Raw genomic sequence first — 18,008 nt, forward strand, 5'->3', positions numbered from 1 at the left:
TTGATGTTTAGATGAGATTAAAATGTTGTGGGTTTTTTTGTTTTGTTTTGTTCTTTTTACATTGCCATGGTATCTTTCACTTGCAGAGGACGGACTAAATGATCTAATTTTTTTTTTTTTTCAAATTAATTTCTAAAATGGATGATCTTTAATGATTAGCATTTGAGTCAGATGCCTTCTTAGTTCAGGTATACCTTACCTATTTTTCTTGTATAGTAATGGCAGTTAGGGCTGTGATAATTTTTAATGACATTTGTGTAGTAGCAAAAGATACAGTATAGTTGCATAATTTAAAAGTGTATTTGTAAGACTTGCTTATATGACCATCAATCTGGTATACATCTTTTTGCCAATATTTTTTACATGTCATTTGTTCATTATAGTTTTACAGTACAGCTACTTCAGGAAACCTTTCCAAAGGTAGACTTCATCTAATGAAAGTAATTATTGCAGTGTTTCATATAGCAAGAGATATTTCTTAACAGTTTCAGTAACTTAAAATGGTACTGAATATAGTAAAGGTGTAGTATGGTATGCCAAGGTAAGTATAGTATACTAGTGGTATAGGGATTTTAGTAACTAAGGTTACTGAAATATATTTAAAAAAAAAAAAAAAAAGCTTTTACCATAGATTCTCTGGGAGACAGATCGTGCAGTGATTTATTGAAACAATGTTATGCAGCTACGTTTCCTTGTTCACACTGTTAAGCTCTTTTGTGGTCAGTCAAACATCTGTGCTTGTAATTACAAAAAGGCATTCCTCCCAGGGAAGAAGGTCTGTATACTACCTTATGTAAAAGTCTTAGTATTTCTTGGGTGATACAACTATTTTTTGTTCATAAGAGTAAAAATTTTGCCATTCGCTTGCAGTATTTTACCTACTTAAATATTCCAAAGTTTCTGATGCTTTCCTGAGAGTTTGCGATTGTCACAATTAATTAAGAAAAAAAGCAGATTGATTGCTAGATGTTCTACTACAGCTGCCATTGATTCCATTTCAGTCATGGTAACGTGTATTCTCTCTCCAAAGAGCACCCTTGAAGTTTGAACACTCAGCATCGACAGTGATTCTGAAGGTCTTAGCTTTTGGATGTTCAACCTGAGGTACGTGAAAGCTAGGTCTCTGTTTTTTCAGAAATACTGATCCTTGTTCTCAAAAATCTCTTATTCTAATTATGCATGATGGTGAAAATGAAACCCCCCAAATGCAAGATACATGTTTTTGGTAACCGGTTGCTGCCTTAATGAAATAAACTCACATACGTCATCTAATTGATAAGCAAAATCAAAACACAGTAACTTAGGATGGCTAGTAACAAACCTCTAGAAGCAGGTCATAGAAGCAGAATTGTGTTTGTATTTTCACACCTTTTCTTTCAGAGAGAATACAAACTGCTGGCTAGCTATCCTTCCTGTGGACACATTTGGTTAGAGAAGTTGCATTCTCTTCCTTTTTTTTTGTTTTTAAGCATTTGCTAAGTTTAAACTTCCTTTATTCTAAGAACAAGTTCTGCATGTGGCTTTCCAGAAGAGTTTTGCAACACTGGATTTAGTGCTTACCTTTGAGCGCAGTGTGTCAGTATACTTCATGCTGTAAAGAATCTGCTATTCTTGTTGTACTTTCATTAGTAGTTGTCCTTCAGGAAGGCTGTGTCCTGTCTTTTCACTGAATACCATTGCTCCTGCTTTGTTAGGGAGAGAATGTAGGAGCAGCAGTGGTCGTTAAGCATCGGGATCAAAAAATTTAGCACCGATCTAGCTGTTGATAATTACAGATGATAGATACAAAGTAGATGACTGTTTGTAGTCATGATAACCCTGTTATTTTGATAACTAATAGTCATTTAATTTTATGGTGTTGACAATTTCTCATTTTTGGGTAAAGTTTATGGATATTAGAAGTTTGACCCTCAGTATGCCTCTATACAGAGAAGAGAAAGAACGCTTTGTCCTTTCTCTTACGTATGTATCACTGGTTTTGCAGGTTTCTGTGGTGAAACTGGGTTAAAGCAGAGTCAGCCAAACTACCTCTGACTGTGGGAATGTTTTCACTCTATGTTAGCTAAAGTGTGCTGACAGGAGATCTCTTTTAGATTTGGCACAGCTTACTCCCTTACCAGGTAACAAGGATGGGGTCAGTCTTTGTTTACAAAGAAGTCTGATCTTTAACTTGGAGAGTTTTATAGGAGCCCGTATTCCTATTAAACACATTTCATAAATACTGAACTCCTACTACTAAACAATGTAGCCATCTAATCAATGTATCAATGTAAACTATGATGGTTTAATATTTTACTGCAAATAAAAGTTTTTCTTAAATAAGAGTCTAAAGGAATACATTGAAAATCGACTAAATTGCCATAGAGCACAAAGCTCTTTAGCCCAGGAATTAACAATGCAGCTTGAGGAGGATTGAGGTTGTATTAATCAAATTTTGTATATATGAACTAGCATGTAGGATCAAGCAAAGAAAAGATAATGAGAAGGATTTGAAGCAAATTTAATTTTAAAATTAATGTCTTAATATAATTTATACTGTTAAAAAACAAAAGGAGCAGTTTAACAGTGAGTTTGTTTCCAAATATTATGTATTGGTTTAAGACAGGATAGGTTGTGTACACATCCCCTATTTGTGAAATAATTATAAATTTCATTAGCTGAAAAAGCAGGAGAAAGACTGTAGCGTTAATCCACACTTAAAATACAGTTGCCTGTCATAAAAATATGTCCCTAAATAATCGAACAATAGCAGAAAAACGTGGATTGTCACTTTCATCTTTTCTGCCATTCTATTCTGTCCTGTCTCTGTTTTACAGTTCACTTTGCTCTTCAGGCAATGTATCAGAATGCAACTGAAACCTGATTAACCTTTACAGAACCCCAGAATCCTACAAGGTAGTATCAGAATGGTTAATTTTTCATGCTGGTCCAACTGAAGTGAGTGGAGCAGTAGCAGGAGTTTATATCTGGTCTCTGGTAAGAGGATTTTGTTAGCAAAATATCTTCTGAAGAGCTGCCAGATGGTTTCTGTGTAAAACATGAATCTCTGTAGAAGAGTCTGAATAAATTCAAGGCAGCTGAGAAATGGAAAAGAACTTCTATAGCTCTTCTCTTCAAGTGGTGATGACACAGAACGTTTCATCTAAACGTGTTGCCATAAATCTAGAATTATTCCATGCTGACGTATGAAAAGATCACTTGTTTTATTTAAAACATACTGTCTCTGACTTTTAAAAATGAACATAAATGCCTCTCTAGTTGCAGCATAGCTATTTTGGACTATTTGTAATATCTTGATTTTTGTAAAGCCTGAATAATAAGCAGATAATTCAGGGTGGTTCTTTTACTGTTTCCTACACATTCTTGTTAAAAGCCTGATGAAGAAAAAAGGGAAGAGAAAGATGTAACATTTACCTGTGGATCCCTTCAGTGTATCGATCTGTTCTCATGAATTTATTGTCTAGCATGTCTATGTGAGTAAAAATGTCATACATTTTTATAAAATTATCATCAAACTCTTTGTGTGCTGCCCTGACTCCAGTAGAAAATCAGCACTTTATTCAGATGTTTTCCTAGCTGGACAATAGCTTTATAGACTGATTTAGTCATAGTTACAGCCACACAACAAAATTCTACAAAACACAACAAAATTATGCCAAAAACTTATTTAACGGATCTGCTCTTAAACTTCACTTACGCTGCTGATGTTTTTGAAAAACAATACTGACTAGCAGAGATTATGTTCTGGATGTGAACAAATTAGTTAAATGACTTCATGACTTAAAATAGATCTGTGATATTGGAGGTATATTCACAAGGCACAGGAGTGTAGCATTCATGTTTTGAGGTGCCCTGCTGCATGCAGACTTTCCAAGCATAGTATGGAAGAGTAAGATTTCTAAGAATAAGATACCTAAGATTTTGAGAAACTAGATAGTTAGCTCCAGAAGACATTTTGAGGGAGGGAGATGGAGGGGAATTAGGTACCTATATACTCCTAGAAAGCACTCTTGAATTTAAGCCGCTCAGTAAGGTCTACTGTTTTCCATGAAAAACAGTGAAGGTGCCGTTTCTCTTTTTGCCATTTGATAGTCCGAGTGCTGAGATGGGATGAATCCTATCTTCTGCTTTGTTTCAGAGGCTGTAAAATCAGGCTTTCTTGCTTCTCAAATGAGCAATCCTAACTAACAGACTAAGGGTATTTTGGAGACTCTCTCTCATATTCTTCTTCTGATGTAGTTTATTAATTAATGCCTAATTTCCCGCAGATTTTGACAAACTTGCTAAGCATTACCTTCCTTTTTTGGGGAGGAAATTGAAGCAAAGACCTAAAGTAAGACACTGAGGGGTCTTACAAGGGGAATCCACTTGAACCAAAAGTGCAGCCCAGAATTTCCATGTTTCCAGGGGATTCTAGGACTTTATTGCGTTAAAGGCAGTGTTTTAATTCTTGTAATAATGCTAGAGAATAAAGATGACAAAAGCAAGGAATTCAAAGTGATTTTTTTCTTAAATTAACTGTTTAGATTCTTTTCCACATCTTACCTTAACAAGACTAGCCCTGCTGTTAGATATCTGTATAGTTAAACTATGGTAATCTGTTGCATGCTACAAAACTGAGGATGTGGCCACTCTATGTGGGAAGCCATTATCTGGGCAGATTCCACATCCTTATTTAGTACCCATAATACTGTTCCAATTCAGTACCTGACCACTGAAAATTTTGGGTTAAGATATGATGAGAACCTGTAGCAGCTTGAGAGAGAAACGCAAGGCCCAAACCGTTATACTAACTTTGGCAAAGAGCTGTAACTGCAGCATTCCAACTCTGAAGTGGGGTAGCTGCAAGTAAGATTAGTGACTTAACTGCCCCTTCAGTAACTTAGCTTTAATGATTTCATCGTAGATTATCATTGAAGAAAAAAACGCATAAAAATTCAGTAAGGGGTTTGCGATTATGAGGCTACAGTTTTAACTGCAGTTGTTACACACAATGGCTTTCTGCATCATGATTTATCTATTTGTGTTTTTATAAAAGCATATTCTTTCTGAGCACAGTTTGGATCTATGATATTTCTGCTTTCTTAAGATTTTTACAGCAGTTTGGTCATAATGGGGCTTTTGGGAGATTGTAACAAATGCTTTTCTTCTAGGACTGGTGGCTGTATATGGATTCGTCACAGGAGCCAGTCTTTACAAAGCCTGAGTGCTCAAGCTGACATCTCTGGCCTCTCAGGGACAAGGTAAGGATCAACGGTATAAGTTCCCAGTAGCAGAGAATACTTAAGAGCACAGATCTTTTCCCATCCTCTGTAGTGGAAAAGGGAGGAGGTGTTATTGGGTATGGAGAGCCCAGTACAGGACCTCCCCCCCCCCCCCCCCAACTCAGGGCAAGCACTCCCACGTCTAAAGGAAGGAAACCTTTTATGTGCTTTCTGCTAGAATACATGCAGTTTATGAGCACGCAGTTTTGAGGGTTAGCAGTGGGCATGGTGTGTACATGCAAGCTGCCCTGGGTTCATTGCTTTCTTACTGCAGGGCTGTTGCTTTGAATGAGCTGTTGCTGCCATGATAAGGAGGTGAGACCAGTCAAAAAGCACTGATTGTATTAAGTATGAGGAAGAGAGTGTAAGTATAATTGGGGCATGGTACAGTTTATAGAGTATTTGTGTTTTGGCAGTATCTGTGGCAATTTTCTTGCTATTCTTTGGATTTGAATGTAAAGAAGCAATCACAGACGGGACTGTTACCCTCCTTAGAGGCCTATAGAAGCCCTGTGATATCTTTTATTATCAATAAAATGGAGAAGCAAAAGTTCTAAGGGTAAGCAGGTGACTGCTTAGAAGGCAAAGTGAATTAAAGTAATGGAATGTAATTTCTGGTGCCATTTTGGTACCCTGAGCCACAAATCACTGGAGGCAAAGAGAGCATATCAGTAGTTACTACTATATCTTGCCATTTTCTTACTCCCTTCTGTAGGCTGTTGGCTGCTGGTGCACACAGGATGTGGACTTAGCCAAACTCTTAATTTAACCTGGCTTTTCCTCACCACTTATTTTTTTTAACCACATAATAACTTAGACCTCAATGACTTTATGTAGATCAACTTCAGTAGTGCGAGCAGAAGACAGGTTAGTAGCATTACTTAGTAGTTTTTGCCAAAGTGTATTTTCAACATTTTCAGCAGTACCTGGAAATGAAATAAAGCTTAAAGCAGAAATGGACATGTATGCTGTGCAGATATTTGTATGAATAATGAAGTTTTGCATTTCTGTACTGTTGCCATGCAAACATTTAGTAAAAGCACTGGGCAAATGCTAATGAATTTGTTCCCACAGACAGGGGGAACAGAAACGCAGACATGGAAGCTAAAATTTTTCAAATTTGATTATATTAAATTAGACACGAAAGCGTTTCTAGGACCTACGGTGAAAATGATTGATTTTTTAAAACTTGGGAATATTCAGAGCTCTCTGCAAATGGTATCATTATTTATACAAAATCTAAGCACTTGCAGAAGGCACACCATTTCTCCCGTCAGTGTGGAGAGAAAGGCCTAACCCTATTCAAGGTAATTGCAAAGCTCCCATTCAAGGAGTGAATATTTTGTTCCTTGAGTCTAGAAAGGCAGCAACTGATGCTGTGTCACTGAGGCTGGTAAGAGTTTTACCACTGATTTCAGTGGGAGTTTTGCAGCCGATTTGTGAGGACTGTACCATTACTGGTTAACTCCCATGGTAAGTAATTGTATATGTGTTTACAGTATATTAGTTTTCAGTGCTAGGGTCTGCAGAAAGACGACCAAAAACCAGAAATGCTGATTATGCCTTTGACTGGCGAAAAACTATAAGACAATACAGAGGGAGGACTGGCTTATTGAAATCCAATGTCACTAGATAAATGAGGATGAAATCAGAAGTGTAATATAGATTAAGTTCTTATAAGGGTATGTACCTCAGAATAAGAGAGAACTTCAAGAAAAGGTTGAGGTCCATAGCGCTAACAAGCAAAACGCTTCCTGAGAGAGACAGAAGAATGAGAAAGAGTATTAAATCAGCCCTCCTGACCTCTACAGATAAGGATCAGGTTGCATAAAGAAGAGCTTACATGTAAAAGTGAGCTTGAAAATGCTACATATTTCTTATTGGTAGCTCTTACGCAGGTTTGTGTGTTTCAGATGCATTGCTATTTATTAAAATTAGAAAATCTTAGGAAAAAAGGATTTATCTTGCATCAGAACCGTTTAACTCCCTCTCTTAAGTCAGATTTTTTTGGATTTTTATTTGCTTTCTGGTCTAGCCTGTTAAGATTCCTTATGAATCTTAACCTTTTGGATAAATCTGCCAGATGTGAGTTTCTTCCTAGAGTGAACTGACCTGGACGCACAGCATGCACAACAGCAGCGCTGCAGCTCTGCAAACGACTGGAACGTGTAACGAGACCGTGTCCCCACAGCCATCGAGCTCGGAGTTTTCGCTGGGTGTGTTGGTGCTCCTGGCTGTCCTTATGGTGTTGCTAGCTCTGATCACAGTCCTTGGGAACGCCTTGGTGATCCTTGCTTTCATAACGGACAGAAACCTCAGGCATCGGAGCAATTATTTCTTTCTCAATCTTGCTATTTCTGACTTTGCAGTGGGTAAGTTGCAACCGTGAAGGCATGGAGTGTTTGTTCTCTAGTAATGTTAAGAGAAGCAGGGGTGCATTTTGCTGGGTGGTTTCTTCTAAGAGCAGTATTTCCCAGCTGTGTGTCTAGGGGAGGGACAAGGAATGGTGGAAACTTCATTAAGTGTTTTAGCAGTCTGTTATTTCTCAGAAACACCTTATCATACAAAACGCATCCTTTGTCGGATAAATAGATAATGCTTAATGTTATTGCTTTAGGAAAAAATATTACTGTGTATGCATTGATTCAGAATAAGAAAGGGGGAATTTTTTGTGACTAGTCTTGACTAAAGTCTAGATTCAAAAATTAAATACAGTATATGTTATCAGACAGATCTTGCATACATCGTTGATATATTTTAGTTCATTGTACTGTAACACAATACAGATAATCACCTAAAGTTTTTAACTGAATAGTGATGAATACTATTTTTAAATGTTTTATTGTATGTGGCTCTACCTAGAGTCATACCTTAGGAATATGTGTTAGTATAGGTAAATAAAAATAACAAGTCAAACAATTTGTAGGAAGTTCGATGATTTACATATACGTTTATGTGTATGGACATAGTTACTTTTGAAACTTGTACTGAGGAAAAAGTACAGTTAAAATGCTAGTATGACGTGCAATTGGAGATTGACTGATGTACTGACTTTTTCCATGAAGCGGTGCATATCTGTTAAAAGTGTTTGTTAAAATGTTGTATAGGCAGAAGAATGGTTTTAAACAAGCATGGATATTTCACAAAATCTGTATTCTGACTTACTGCATCACAACGGAATTTTTTATAATTGAAACTGTTTTCATTCTACCTTTTTTATGTTGTATACAATTAAAAAGGATGCTCAAAGAACAGAAGAGGCTGCCTTTGTTCTTAAGTTTTATAGCTACAATAGCCAGCATCAGAAATTGTTATATGCATGGCTTTTAATATTCCAGTCCTCATGACATCCAGATCGTTCTGTACAATGTTTCGATCCCTTCCTCTGTATGGATGACAACTTCTTCAAGCATATACCTGCCTTGTTGTGCCACAGAGATTGCTGTCTGCTCCTTGACTGCATCCCAAGTCTTGCTGAGGGCACTGTCTTAGCTAGTCAGCACCGGTCTGATTCTAGAATACCGTGAGCCTGTGTATGGAAATGGTAGTACTCCAAGCACCTAAAGAGGGGCTGCTGAGTCAAAACACTGAATTGCAGCTGAGTCAAAATTCATACTGTCCCTGTCCCAAGGCTGAGAGAGTCATGTAGATGCAGTTTTGAATCTGTTGTGCCTCTGACTGTGGCATGTTTCAGTCTTTCCTCTTCTGTTGGCAAACTCTCTTCTGCCTGTCTGTGTCCTGAGACCAGAGTCTTTGTCAGCCCAAGCAGTTCTTCCCCTGTCATAGAGGAGTACTTTGTGGTAGACAGAGAAAAACCAGCAACGAACAGAAAACGAACTGACAGAGCGGTGTTCTGTCATCGTGCTCACGTTAAATAAATAGTGGCATCTAGCTGAGAAGTAAATAATTTCTCCTCTCAACTTTTGCATTACCTAACTTCTGTAAAAGTGTATTTCATGATATTCTGTTTACCTCAATGTCCAGTTTCTCATTCTAAGTTTGGTTGAAAGCTTTGCATATGTTACAGTCAAACTAACTGATCTGTAGCTATGTGGCTACATAATTTAGATTCAGGATGTATCTGGACTATCCTTAATTTCTACTTGATCTAATTGCTAAATGTGAGCTTTTTATGCTTGCAGAGCTCTTTGCCTTTTGTTTTATTATATTTAATCTATATGATTTTGACCTTCAACAACTTTTGCTTTATCCCTGTACTTCTGGATCTATAACATATAGCATATGAACGGAGATCTCTTAATTTTTAGTAGAGAGGGAGAATAACAAGAACTGTAACATTTTTAGAGAAATATAGGAACTCTCAAGATAACCCTCAGTACCTGTTAAATGAGTATGCACTGTTTTGAAGTACATATAAAATTGAAATAATTCTCAATTTTTTTTTTCCTGTGAACATTAATATATAACTATAACCTTCTGATGAAAGGAGCGAGTATTAGTTGCTCAACAGATGCAGCGATTCCATTTTACTGCAGCACTGATGTTGTCCATTCTTAGGGCTTGCTGTCCTTCTGCAGTACAGCAAACTACATTGTTAGCTCTTCAGCCTCACAAGTTTGTACTGTAACTAAGTATCTAGTACAGCCACCTAGAAATTCATTAAAATGAATTCACACTGGCACTTTCACAACATTTGGATTTAACAACTTAAATGTAGATAACCATGGGTGCTGATCACGCATGTATGTTACCACTGCTTGGTGCATTCCCATAGATAATATCCTATCAGTTCACTGCTGAAAAGTGGTTATGGTCAAGGGTTATGATCAGAAGAAATGTTAGACAGTACCTTTAATTAATTGTGCAGTTCCTTTAGCTTTTTGGTTATATAATTTGAAAGATTAACATGAAGTCCACATTGTGTTTCTGTAACAGTAAATTCTGGAGCACTTTCAGATACCGTATCATGCTTCCAAGAGGACATAAGCATGACAATTAGACTGTATTTTGTAGAAACCAGTTAGTAAATTACACTAGAAGAAAAAAGACCTTTTTGTTTGCATTTCAGTGGCTTAATACAGAATAGTGTTTACTACAGCACCTAAAGCAATGTCAGTCACTCTCTCTTTCATCAAATGCTGTAAATTTGAGAATAGCAATAAACATGATATGCCTTTCAAGAAAATATTAATGATAAGAATGTTATTGGTGCCTAGTATGTAGTAAAGTGTTCGTCTGCATGAGAATACAAAGCCTTCCACATGAAAATTCCAGTATGTATAATTTTGTTTTTAATCAGACACCACAGAAACGTTCCCATGATTTCATGAGCACTGCCTGCAGTGTTGCCTATGACATGTTCATTTGGTTTATTTCCGTAGGTGCTTTTTGTATACCTTTGTACATCCCTTATGGCCTGACAGGGAAGTGGCACTTGGGAAGAAGCCTGTGCAAACTCTGGCTAGTTATGGACTATCTTGTGTGCACAGCTTCAGTGTTTAATATTGTCCTTATCAGCTATGACCGTTTCCTGTCAGTTACAAAAGCTGTAAGTAGAACATTTTTAATTATTTATTTTATATATATATATATATAAATATATTTTGAGAGTTCTCTTAAAACTCAGTGTGTTTACGATAATACTAAAAGCTCAACAGCCCTTCATTGTGCGGATTAAAAGTTTGAGCTGAAATAATTCAGCTTTTTGAGAGCAATGCTGGGAAAGGTTTTTTATTCTGAAAACATGAAAACATTATTGTACTGTTTCTTTTCTGGATAAACTTTTGTGCTTCAGTGTACCACAACAGGCACATTTTTTCGCAGAGAGGTTGCCGTGGCTATGGCTTTTCCTAGCGTGTGAAAATTTGCCTAGATATGCAACTCTGTAAAGACTTTGTAGAGACTTGGTAGAGGTGGGCAACTAAGTTATTTGAAGATTTTTTTCACACTTAAGCTAGATATACTAGAAATAAGATGTTTTCTGTCAACTTCCTGGCTGCGGTAGGTGCTGTGGCATTGAAACATGGGGAAATGAAAATGCCTTGCTTTTGTTTTTAGTGTTTCCTTGCAGCTGCCCAAATGGTAACTGTCTAATTACATTACAGGAGGTGGGGGTCAAGGTAGGAAAGGGGTAACTGGAGTGTAGAGGACTTGGACGTTGGTTATTAAAAAGGTGGTAATTAAAACTAGGTTAAGTCAAGGAGGTGCCTGGGCCTGGGATAAATTTCTAAAAGGAAAAGGGGAGATGGAAAGAGATGTGGGATGGATTGACTGGAGAACATGAGGGAACTGCAGTACCGTAGGGGGTGACTGATTTGCTACCAAACAAGCAGTTGGGTGGAAACAAGTCCTTGGAAATGAAAACAAGAGATACAAATATGCAGTGAGGGAAGAGGTGTTTCCTGAGTTTTAGCATTCTCCTGCTTCAGAAGATATCTGGCAAATCCACTGATAAATATTAACATTCACAATTTCTAAGCTGCTACCTGGTGTTTGGCTCGGATGAAAGACAGACATCCTTTTCTGTTGTCAGTAGCCTGTGAGGTTCTTGTTCAGAAATCCTATTCTGATGCCTTATCTCTATTTTCTTCCCTAGTGTTAGGGTTTTAAGGTTTTCTGTTGTTATTTTAAAGCTGAACAATCAAAAAAACCTGTGTTTGAGAATTGGTAATATTGAGAAATATTAATATTGTTGCAGGGCTCAGAATGTGAGAAATGTAAATTAAGAAGGTCTCTGCAACGCAACTGGGCTACATGTTCTTACGCATTGATGATAGTCTTTACTGACATGATCACATTCTGTTTTCCTCCTCTACGTAATAAGGATGGAGTAAATCTGGGAATATGCAACATAGGACAAAAGATACCATGGTTCCTTATGGACCTGGGATCTCACCTTCTGCAGAACTAGCATGTGGTCAGGAGCCAGTCATTTCAGACTAAACTTTTAATGAAGCTGCACTGAGCTTCCTGTTTTCTTCCTACTAACTTGAGAAGCTTGTGGTCTTTTGCTGCAAATTCGTAATTGCAGTTGATGTGAAGTGGAGCTGTGCTCTGAGCCAGTATGGTGCTATAAGATGTAAAACAGTGATGCTTCAGGCTACAGACATTTAAAATATGGAATCTAAAATAAAGCCTGTAGCACTGCCTCACTGCTCTCTTACTGGTAAAATAGGGACAATGATGCTTATCATGCCTTATGCTGTTGTGAGGAAAGCATTCGTTAATATTTGTATAGCATACTGATGCTACACTAATGAATGGCATAGGAAACCCAATGAGGAAGATAATAGTTCTGGATCTCAGTAAAGCTTGAGATAACAAATATTGAACAATCTGGAGGAAATAAAATATTGACTAGCTTCTCATTAACTGATCATCCTGTGCATTGAAGGATGCAGGGGCCAAGAGCTAGAAGAGTGTATTATTCTTACATGGGCTGAAGGGCAGCATTAACTCTTGCATTTTCTAACTTTGGATGACATGATTTTAGTTCTTAATTTAATTAGTTCTTATTTTTTTAAAGATAGATATTTGTTTATGGCTAGAGAGTAAGATAAATTAATGCAGTCTGGGTAGACAAAAAAACTTCAACATTTAAAGTAGACTAAGAGCTGTTTACAAGGTAAAGTGAGTGTTAAAAACAGAATATTTCAATAAAATAAGAAATGTTAAAGCATACACGTGGGATAGATTTTCCGTTACGGCAGGAGGAAATAATATTTAAAAATTAGATTGTCTACTGATTCCAGTCTTTCTTGGCGACCTGTCTAATATAGAGGGCTTCTACTTTTGCCAATACAGGAAGGAAGTGCCACAATTGTCTTCACTCTCCTCTGAGCCTGAGCATTTTGTGAGTCATAAACTGATTTCTTAATATTTCCTTGCTGTGGTTGTGATGAAATCAAACCATATCCTTTTCTCCATAGATTTCAGGTGATAGTTGATCTATCATAATTTCTGTGCTCTTCTCCAATCCCAGATATTAAAATCGATCACAGTATTTCATGAGCAAGATTAATAGAGTTTTTCAGGACCATACAGAAGTGAAGAGGTTCTGGATGTCTGGGAAATTACAGAATAAATAGCATAACTGAGGACATTCCTGGGTGAGCTTCAGCTGCTCAGCATAGCTGTAGCTCTAAGTTACCAAGTAGCATGCTCAGCTCCTTTGCTGGTACTTTTGTGAGTTCCAAATGTTTCTCTAAGGGTATGACATTTTTCTTTTTTTTTCTCACAGGTATCTTACAGAGTCCAGCAGGGAGCGGCCTCCAACCCTGTTGTGAAGATGGTGGCCATCTGGGTCTTGGCCTTCCTCCTCTACTGCCCGACGGTTCTCTTCTGGGAGCGTGTGGCCGGCTACAGCGTGGTCGCGGAGGAGCAGTGCCATGCTGAGTTCTTCAGCAACTGGTACTTCCTCCTGTGTGCCTCCACCTTGGAGTTCTTTGTGCCGCTGCTCTTGGTGAGCTATTTCAACGTGCACATCTTCCAGAATATCCAGAAGCGCCAGAGACATGGCAGCATGCAGGAGGGTGAACCTCCGAAGAGCAGCAGCCTGTCTTGGAGAACTTGCCTCTTGCCAAGGCAAGGAGTGTCGTCTTCAGAAGCAGAGGACAGTGTTTCTTCCTCTATGAGGCCAAAGAAAGTGTCTTTAACTGAAAGCTCACCTCCATCCAGAGGCAATTCTGTAACCCCAGAGAATGATCTTTCTGCTTCTTTCCATGCAAAGACCAGCTCAAAACTGCAGCAGGACAAGAAAATTGCGAAGTCGCTTGCCATAATTGTGTGCGTCTTTGCCGTCTGCTGGGCCCCGTATACGTTACTAATGATTATTCGTGGAGCCTGCCAAGGAACGTGTGTCCATAACTCCTTGTATGAAATTACCTTTTGGCTTTTGTGGCTCAATTCTGCTTTGAACCCATTTCTCTACCCTCTCTGTCACATGAAGTTTCGAATGGCTTTCATGAAAATATTATGTCCCAAAAAGCTTTCAACATTGAGATCACGTAACACGCCTTCTTTTTAGAGAGTTAAAGCAAATGACTTACAGATAAGGTTCCTCTCTTATTTAGTGCTAATTTTTTATATCTTCAACAGAAATACAGGAAAAGCTCTTGTTCACTGATGGTATTGGTTGAGAGTGCAGTAGAGGCATGTACTTGCCCTGATTTTTTTTGTTTTTGCTGGTATTGTGCCAAGATAAACACCATCTAGTGCAAAGAAAAGTAGAACAACGTTTTGCTGACTGTACTTTTGGGGTTGTTTGTGGGTTCGAAATGCTTTTTTTTTTTTTTTCTTCTTACTTTTTATGTAAAAGTGGGACAAAGAAAGAACTTTTATAGATATCTGCATAATGTTCACTGAGGGAGATATGTTTGTGTACGTATGTAAGACCCTCTCCCCGGCCTCGTAGGCCTTCGATGCCCACGGTGAGGAATATGCAAGTGATTTGATGGTCTGATCTAACATTATCTGTCCGTACTTGGTTTTGCAGGACACAATACACGTAAGTTTGTACTTTAGAACCATTTTCAGAATGTTTCCATTATTATGAAAGTTTAAGATTAGTTTTGGAAATTGGCACAAGCGTATATAGTTGTTACTCTTTATACCAGTACTGGTTTTCTTCTGACAGCTGCTGCCTCTTTGATCATGCTTACGTGATCTTTAGTAACAGATCTGTGCGCTATTTGATTACGTAAAAGATAGGCCAGGCTTGGGTAAATGATCGCATGCCTGATGAATTAGCAGAGCAAGCAATACAAAGTTCATGCTGGATTTATGCTTTTGGCTGACTGTGAGAGGATAGACAATGCTCTACCTGGCATACAGCCTGCTAGTGCAAAGATGTTTCATCCAAATGCCTGGAACAAATTTGAACTGACAGAGTAATTTTTATCCTAGATCAGTTCTTTGTCGTGTTATTGTGACATTTTACAGATTTTTCTCTGTCACTGAACCACTGTCAGCTTTGATTTTTCTCTATCACTGGACAAGGGCCATATTCGCTGTTGGAGATTGGGATTCACAGAGGTCTGTCTGAAAGCTGACCGCGGATGTCTCTTAAGCAGCCGTTTAGAAACAATGAGGGCAAATACGCAGCACTGAAAGGAGTAGGTAGATGTGCTGGAGAGGGCAATGGAGCTTGGTTATATCCTTTTCACCCGCCATAATTTCTTGCTTGGTGTTGGATGTTGCAACTCATCCAGAAGGTTTTCATGGGTGGGTAAGTGAGAGTCACCAGTTAATTTTTTTTCCTCTCCATTTATATAATTTCCTTCCCTCTTTGTATGTATGTATGAAATATAGAAAGATAAACCAATCTAATGCACAGAATAATGAACAGTAATAGTCAATTTGCAAAGTCTTATTTGAAATACAAATCTAATTTGAAATTGGCTGTTGAAGTGTTGCAAAAGCAGAGTATTTCTTTGTAAGCACAATTCAAATGCATGTAAACAGTTTGATCATAGCACAAAAGTTAATGACTTTGAGAAACTAAAATGCCATTCTGTTTAAAGGTGTGTAACTGAAAACGTCTTTTGCCATTATTTTTCACCATTCTTGTTATGCTTTCTTGCCTCACGTGGATAGTGTTAAGCATTGTGAACCTGATTGCTGAGAGGTGTACAGTTTTAGGAGGCCATTGATTCAGCACAGCTATTTTCTTTGTCATGAGTTAAGGAGCTGGCATAGATTTTTTTTCATTTTGTTTTTCTGTATTGCTTAAAAAAAAAAACATTTAGAACATTTATAGAATAGCTGGTGTACTAAGTAAACATCTGTTGAACAGAGAAACTGTAGGTAAGCCCAACTGGGAAAGTATTTGATTATCTGCTTTTCTATCCCTATGCTTTTAGCATAAAAATTCTGATATAAGAGAAATGCTTGCATTTTGTGAATAAAGAATGGGTTGATTACTTTGGAAAAAATGGCCTTCACAATTATTAACTAGGTAAACAGGATCCAAACTTTGCAGCGTGGGAAGAGTGTGTCAGGGAGCACAATGAATGCAAATTGCACAATGGCAGCAAATTTGAAACCACATAGAGTAGAGTGGTGAAGTTACTACAAGTCAATATTTTTTAGATTGTATGTATTACACCTAGTAGTCATTTCACATCATTTTGTCACACCACTTGTGTAGATTTGAAAGGATCGTCATATTTTTCTAATCATATAAATTGTTGCTCTCCAGCACTCAGGGTAAGTCAAACATTTGGATAGTTAATACTCAACAGCATTAAAGCTGTCTTGCCCAATGCGGATTCTAGAAGTCTTCTCCACTCTATTGGACAGTTTTCAGGGTCATGCTAATATGTTTGTTCAGTATTTGGTTTTGGGTGCACCTTTCGTGCACTGACACAAGTGTGCTTTGTTTGCTAAATTATTCCTAAGCAAAGTCTCCCCATCCACTCACTCACGCACTCACCCATTTCACTTTTTCATGCCTTGCATTTCCTTCTGTCTTTGCAGGTGTCTAATAGCTATTGTAAATACATGGTGGGGGCGATAGCGTTTTTCTGACTTACCCTCTCAGGTCTTAAAATAACCTCAGAATATACCCATTGGAGGAAATTTTTTCTGTTATTTTGGACAGATCTTTAGCTCCAGTGATTTTTGTGTCCATCTCCTTTATGTTAGCCTATAATTTTTCTCTCCAGGGAGGAAGGAAGATGAGACCACAGAGGTTTCTCCTTCAGCCCCACCAACAATAATAATAAAAGCAGTGTTCTCTTTGACCTCTTCCCTAATTTTAAAAAGCAAGGGACTGACTGTCGTTTGAGGTCAGTGAGAGTCTTTACTTGTTACGACATGTCTGACATGGCTCCAAAGCAAGATTTAGAATCATGGTAATACATGGTCCAAAACTCTGCACCTCTCCCGTGCACGTACAAATTAGCCACTTTATCATAGGATAGGTCAGGTAGGAAGTAACTTCAGGAAGTATCCAGTCCCCCACCTCATGCTCCAGGCAGGGCCAGCTGTGAGATCAGACCAGGTTGCTCAGTGCTTTGGCCAGTCAGGTCTTGAAAACCTCCGAGAATGGAGACTGCACAGCCTCTCTGGAATGCCTGTTCCTCTGCTTGTCTGTTGTCAGGGTTGAAAAGTTTTTTTTCTTGTATCTGGCTTGAACTTCTCTTGTTTCAACTTATGCCCGTTGTCTCTGGCCTCCCACCATGCACTGTTGTGAAGAGCCTGGCTCAGTCTTCTCCGTAACCTCCCCTTTGGTGCTGGGATGCTGCTATTAGATCCTTTCAAAGCCCTCTCATCTCCAGGCAGAACAGCCTTGATCCCTCGGCAGCTTCTCGCAGGGCAAGTCCTCCAGCCCCTGACCATCCTGGTGGCTCCCTGCTGAACTTGCTCCAGTTTATCAATGACTTTTTTGTACTGGAGGGCCCCCAAATGGGCAGTTTCTAGATTTGGTCTACCAAGGACTAAGTAAAGAAGGTGTCACGGGAGGCCAGGGAGGGGTGGCTGAGCCAACCACAGAGCATCCTCATGCTCTGGTCCCCACAGTGCTCCATACTACAAGAAAGGTTCAGGTGGCAGTAGAGGTGTCACTGTCACTTACGAATAGGTTCACAATTAGCAGCCAGAAACAAAGTTCAATGTGTATCACTGGTAGCAATAACGATTAAAAAGTAGTAATAACAACAACAATAGTAGCAATATACAATTAATTAATCAGTAACTATACATTGAACTCCCCACGCAACACAGAATAGGCACAATTGGAGTATTTACTAACACATACATGAGCTCAAACCGGTAGGGGGAAAG

General features: G+C 38.4%; 1 protein-coding gene across 8 annotated transcripts; it reads left to right on the forward strand.

Annotated features, from left to right (window-relative positions):
• Window positions 1–594: 594 nt before the first annotated feature.
• On the forward strand, window positions 595–18,006 carry LOC104139075 (histamine H3 receptor). Of its 8 annotated transcripts, XM_068932379.1 has the most exons (7): window positions 595–1,104; window positions 2,817–2,895; window positions 5,154–5,243; window positions 5,539–5,579; window positions 7,366–7,636; window positions 10,607–10,773; window positions 13,465–18,006. In XM_068932379.1, the coding sequence occupies exons 4-7, from the start codon at window positions 5,553–5,555 to the stop codon at window positions 14,248–14,250; spliced, it is 1,251 nt and encodes a 416-aa protein (XP_068788480.1). In that variant the 5' UTR covers window positions 595–1,104; window positions 2,817–2,895; window positions 5,154–5,243; window positions 5,539–5,552; the 3' UTR covers window positions 14,251–18,006. The 8 variants fall into 8 exon arrangements, with proteins under 8 accessions (XP_068788480.1, XP_068788477.1, XP_068788478.1 ...); XM_068932376.1 differs by having other exon boundaries at window positions 595–4,848; XM_068932377.1 differs by lacking the exon at window positions 2,817–2,895.
• Window positions 18,007–18,008: the final 2 nt, after the last annotated feature.

This window comes from Struthio camelus, chromosome 2 (assembly GCF_040807025.1).
Source record: "Struthio camelus isolate bStrCam1 chromosome 2, bStrCam1.hap1, whole genome shotgun sequence".
Classification (NCBI taxonomy): domain Eukaryota; kingdom Metazoa; phylum Chordata; class Aves; order Struthioniformes; family Struthionidae; genus Struthio; species Struthio camelus.

Bases quoted from the DNA above. Each gene is read 5' to 3' on its own strand.
- LOC104139075 (XM_068932376.1), top strand. From the start codon at position 5,553: ATGAGCTGTTGCTGCCATGATAAGGAG. The intron at 7,637-10,606 runs GTAAGTTGCAAC...TTATTTCCGTAG, and splicing joins TATTTCTGACTTTGCAGTGG to GTGCTTTTTGTATACCTTTG. The intron at 10,774-13,464 runs GTAAGTAGAACA...TTTTTCTCACAG, and splicing joins TCCTGTCAGTTACAAAAGCT to GTATCTTACAGAGTCCAGCA.